At 38.3% G+C, this 1,907-nt stretch overlaps 1 protein-coding gene across 1 annotated transcript; it reads right to left on the bottom strand.

The window, feature by feature from the left end:
* Positions 1 to 391: 391 nt before the first annotated feature.
* LOC105560172 (uncharacterized protein KIAA2026-like) lies at positions 392 to 1,590 on the bottom strand. The gene is made up of 2 exons (XM_012009052.1): positions 1,238 to 1,590; positions 392 to 1,079 (listed from the first exon to the last, which is right to left on the bottom strand). Exons 1-2 carry the CDS (start codon positions 1,325 to 1,327, stop codon positions 882 to 884), a joined length of 288 nt encoding a protein of 95 aa, XP_011864442.1. The 5' UTR covers positions 1,328 to 1,590; the 3' UTR covers positions 392 to 881.
* Positions 1,591 to 1,907: the final 317 nt, after the last annotated feature.

Here is a 1,907-nt window from a genome sequence, read left to right as displayed (position 1 = left end):
AATTACCCAAACAGGGACTACCGCACCTCTCCGCATGCAGGGATGGGTGGGGGTGGCTCTCGGTATGCGTGGAATGTTACAAACCTATATATTATTATTTGTATCCTTTTTCAGCCTGTATCTCCGAAACTATTTGAGTCCGCCCCTTATATATATATATATGTATATATGAAATGACTCGGGAAGACATCCCCAACAACATATTTAAAAATAAAACAAATCGGAGAGGAAGTCGCTTTTATGCATAATTACCCAGATTTCAATTCGTTATATCTCCTAAACCAATGCCGTCCCCCACTTGATTCTTGCGGGGAATTACTCAGAAAACTCTCCCCTACAACATATCTAAGTGCCGAGGACATCGGTGAGGTGTGACCTTTTATGCATATTTACCGGGGGTTGGGCAGTAGGCAGACAATTTATTTTCGGAAAAAAATTAATTCTGACTTGAAAACACAAAAAAGGCCTCAAAGATTGCAAAGAAGACAAGAAACTCGAGGAAGCCCGACCTGAACTGTGGCGCTATTGTTATCCACTTATTGGAGGCAAAGATGTATAATTACAGCACTCTTATAACTACAGCTATTATATCATATAATTAGTATGTCTAATATTCCTCCTATTTTCTTTCAACGAACATGTTAAGTTTCTGTGGAAGCAATGTCAATTAAGTCTTGGAAGAATAAGTAAATTACCCTGACAGTCGATAAGATCTTATTGTCCAGGGAATGCCTGTAAATTCTGAAATCGTTTGGCATAAATTGAGGAAAGTATATGTATCTCGTCCCATTGCGATCGATTCCTAAAACCGTTTCAAATTGGTCCTGCCACGATTGGTTCATCATGTCTTCCTGAACTGTTTTTTTAGTATGCTGTAAGAATCATGGCGGTTGAATTTGATAGTGCCTTGTTTCTAAGATCATATGCGAGAGATTACTCACCATGATTGTATCACAGACTGTTTTCAGTAACCAGACTCTCTGTTTGAAGCTGAGATCTTCAAAGTCTCTGCCATCGAGCATCGAAGTCTCAGGAAAGATGTTCCAGAATTCTGGCTCAACGCCGATAGTTTCTAGAACCTAAAAATCTTTGATCACATTCCTGGTCACTGAGATGCATGTTATTATGTGCGTATATACAACGTGTACATGTGTTTAAAAAATATCGCAGATATTGTAGATAAAACAATTATAAACTATTATCGGTACACAACTTGCAAACTTGCGACAATACATACTTTAGTTGCGTCTTCATGCTTCGCGCGATACACTTTGAACCAACTCGTCATTTTGTACGCGAGAATGTTGGTCCAAAATTCATACGGCATCGGCGGGACCTTGCGTAGCTTGGTAGTCGGGGAACTATAATTTAAAAATTGATTTTTGTATTGTTTATCATACAATTAAGTTTAGTGTTGCATTTTACGTAAACAAGTCATGATGTTTGCTAGTTGTTTAGAGGCCCTCGGTATCAACAGCATCCTCTCCATTTCGTACAAAGACAACTGAGGTATATTAAGAGATTCCTTCGTTAAGTGGAGGAAATGGAAGATTTGCGGTATCTGAAAGAGTGTCACGAGTGATATTTTTTTTACACGACCAAGGATCCGCTAAAATCATGAGCAATCTTAATTACCTCCAACATTGCTTTCATTTCCTCCCTCATCTCGTCGGTAAAGAAATTATCCTGTTCCCCATCGTTTGCTTTCCGCTCTTCATCCTCTTTTCACTTTCTAGTCCTACACGACATTTTGCCTATAACAAACGACGGGATCATTTTATCAATAAGTAAAAATCAACGAAAATCAAAGACACTGAGAGAATAAATAATGAGGATTGATCTTTGAATATTTATTGTGCCGAGGATGACTCGAATATATCAAAACGTCCATTGTTATCGTCAATTTG

Source organism: Vollenhovia emeryi, unplaced genomic scaffold (genome assembly GCF_000949405.1).
Source record: "Vollenhovia emeryi isolate VEMERY1.0 unplaced genomic scaffold, V.emery_V1.0 DF946165.1, whole genome shotgun sequence".
NCBI lineage: Eukaryota > Metazoa > Arthropoda > Insecta > Hymenoptera > Formicidae > Vollenhovia > Vollenhovia emeryi.
Note: the sequence above shows the minus strand (reverse complement) of the source record. Positions and strands in the feature narration are given on the sequence as shown.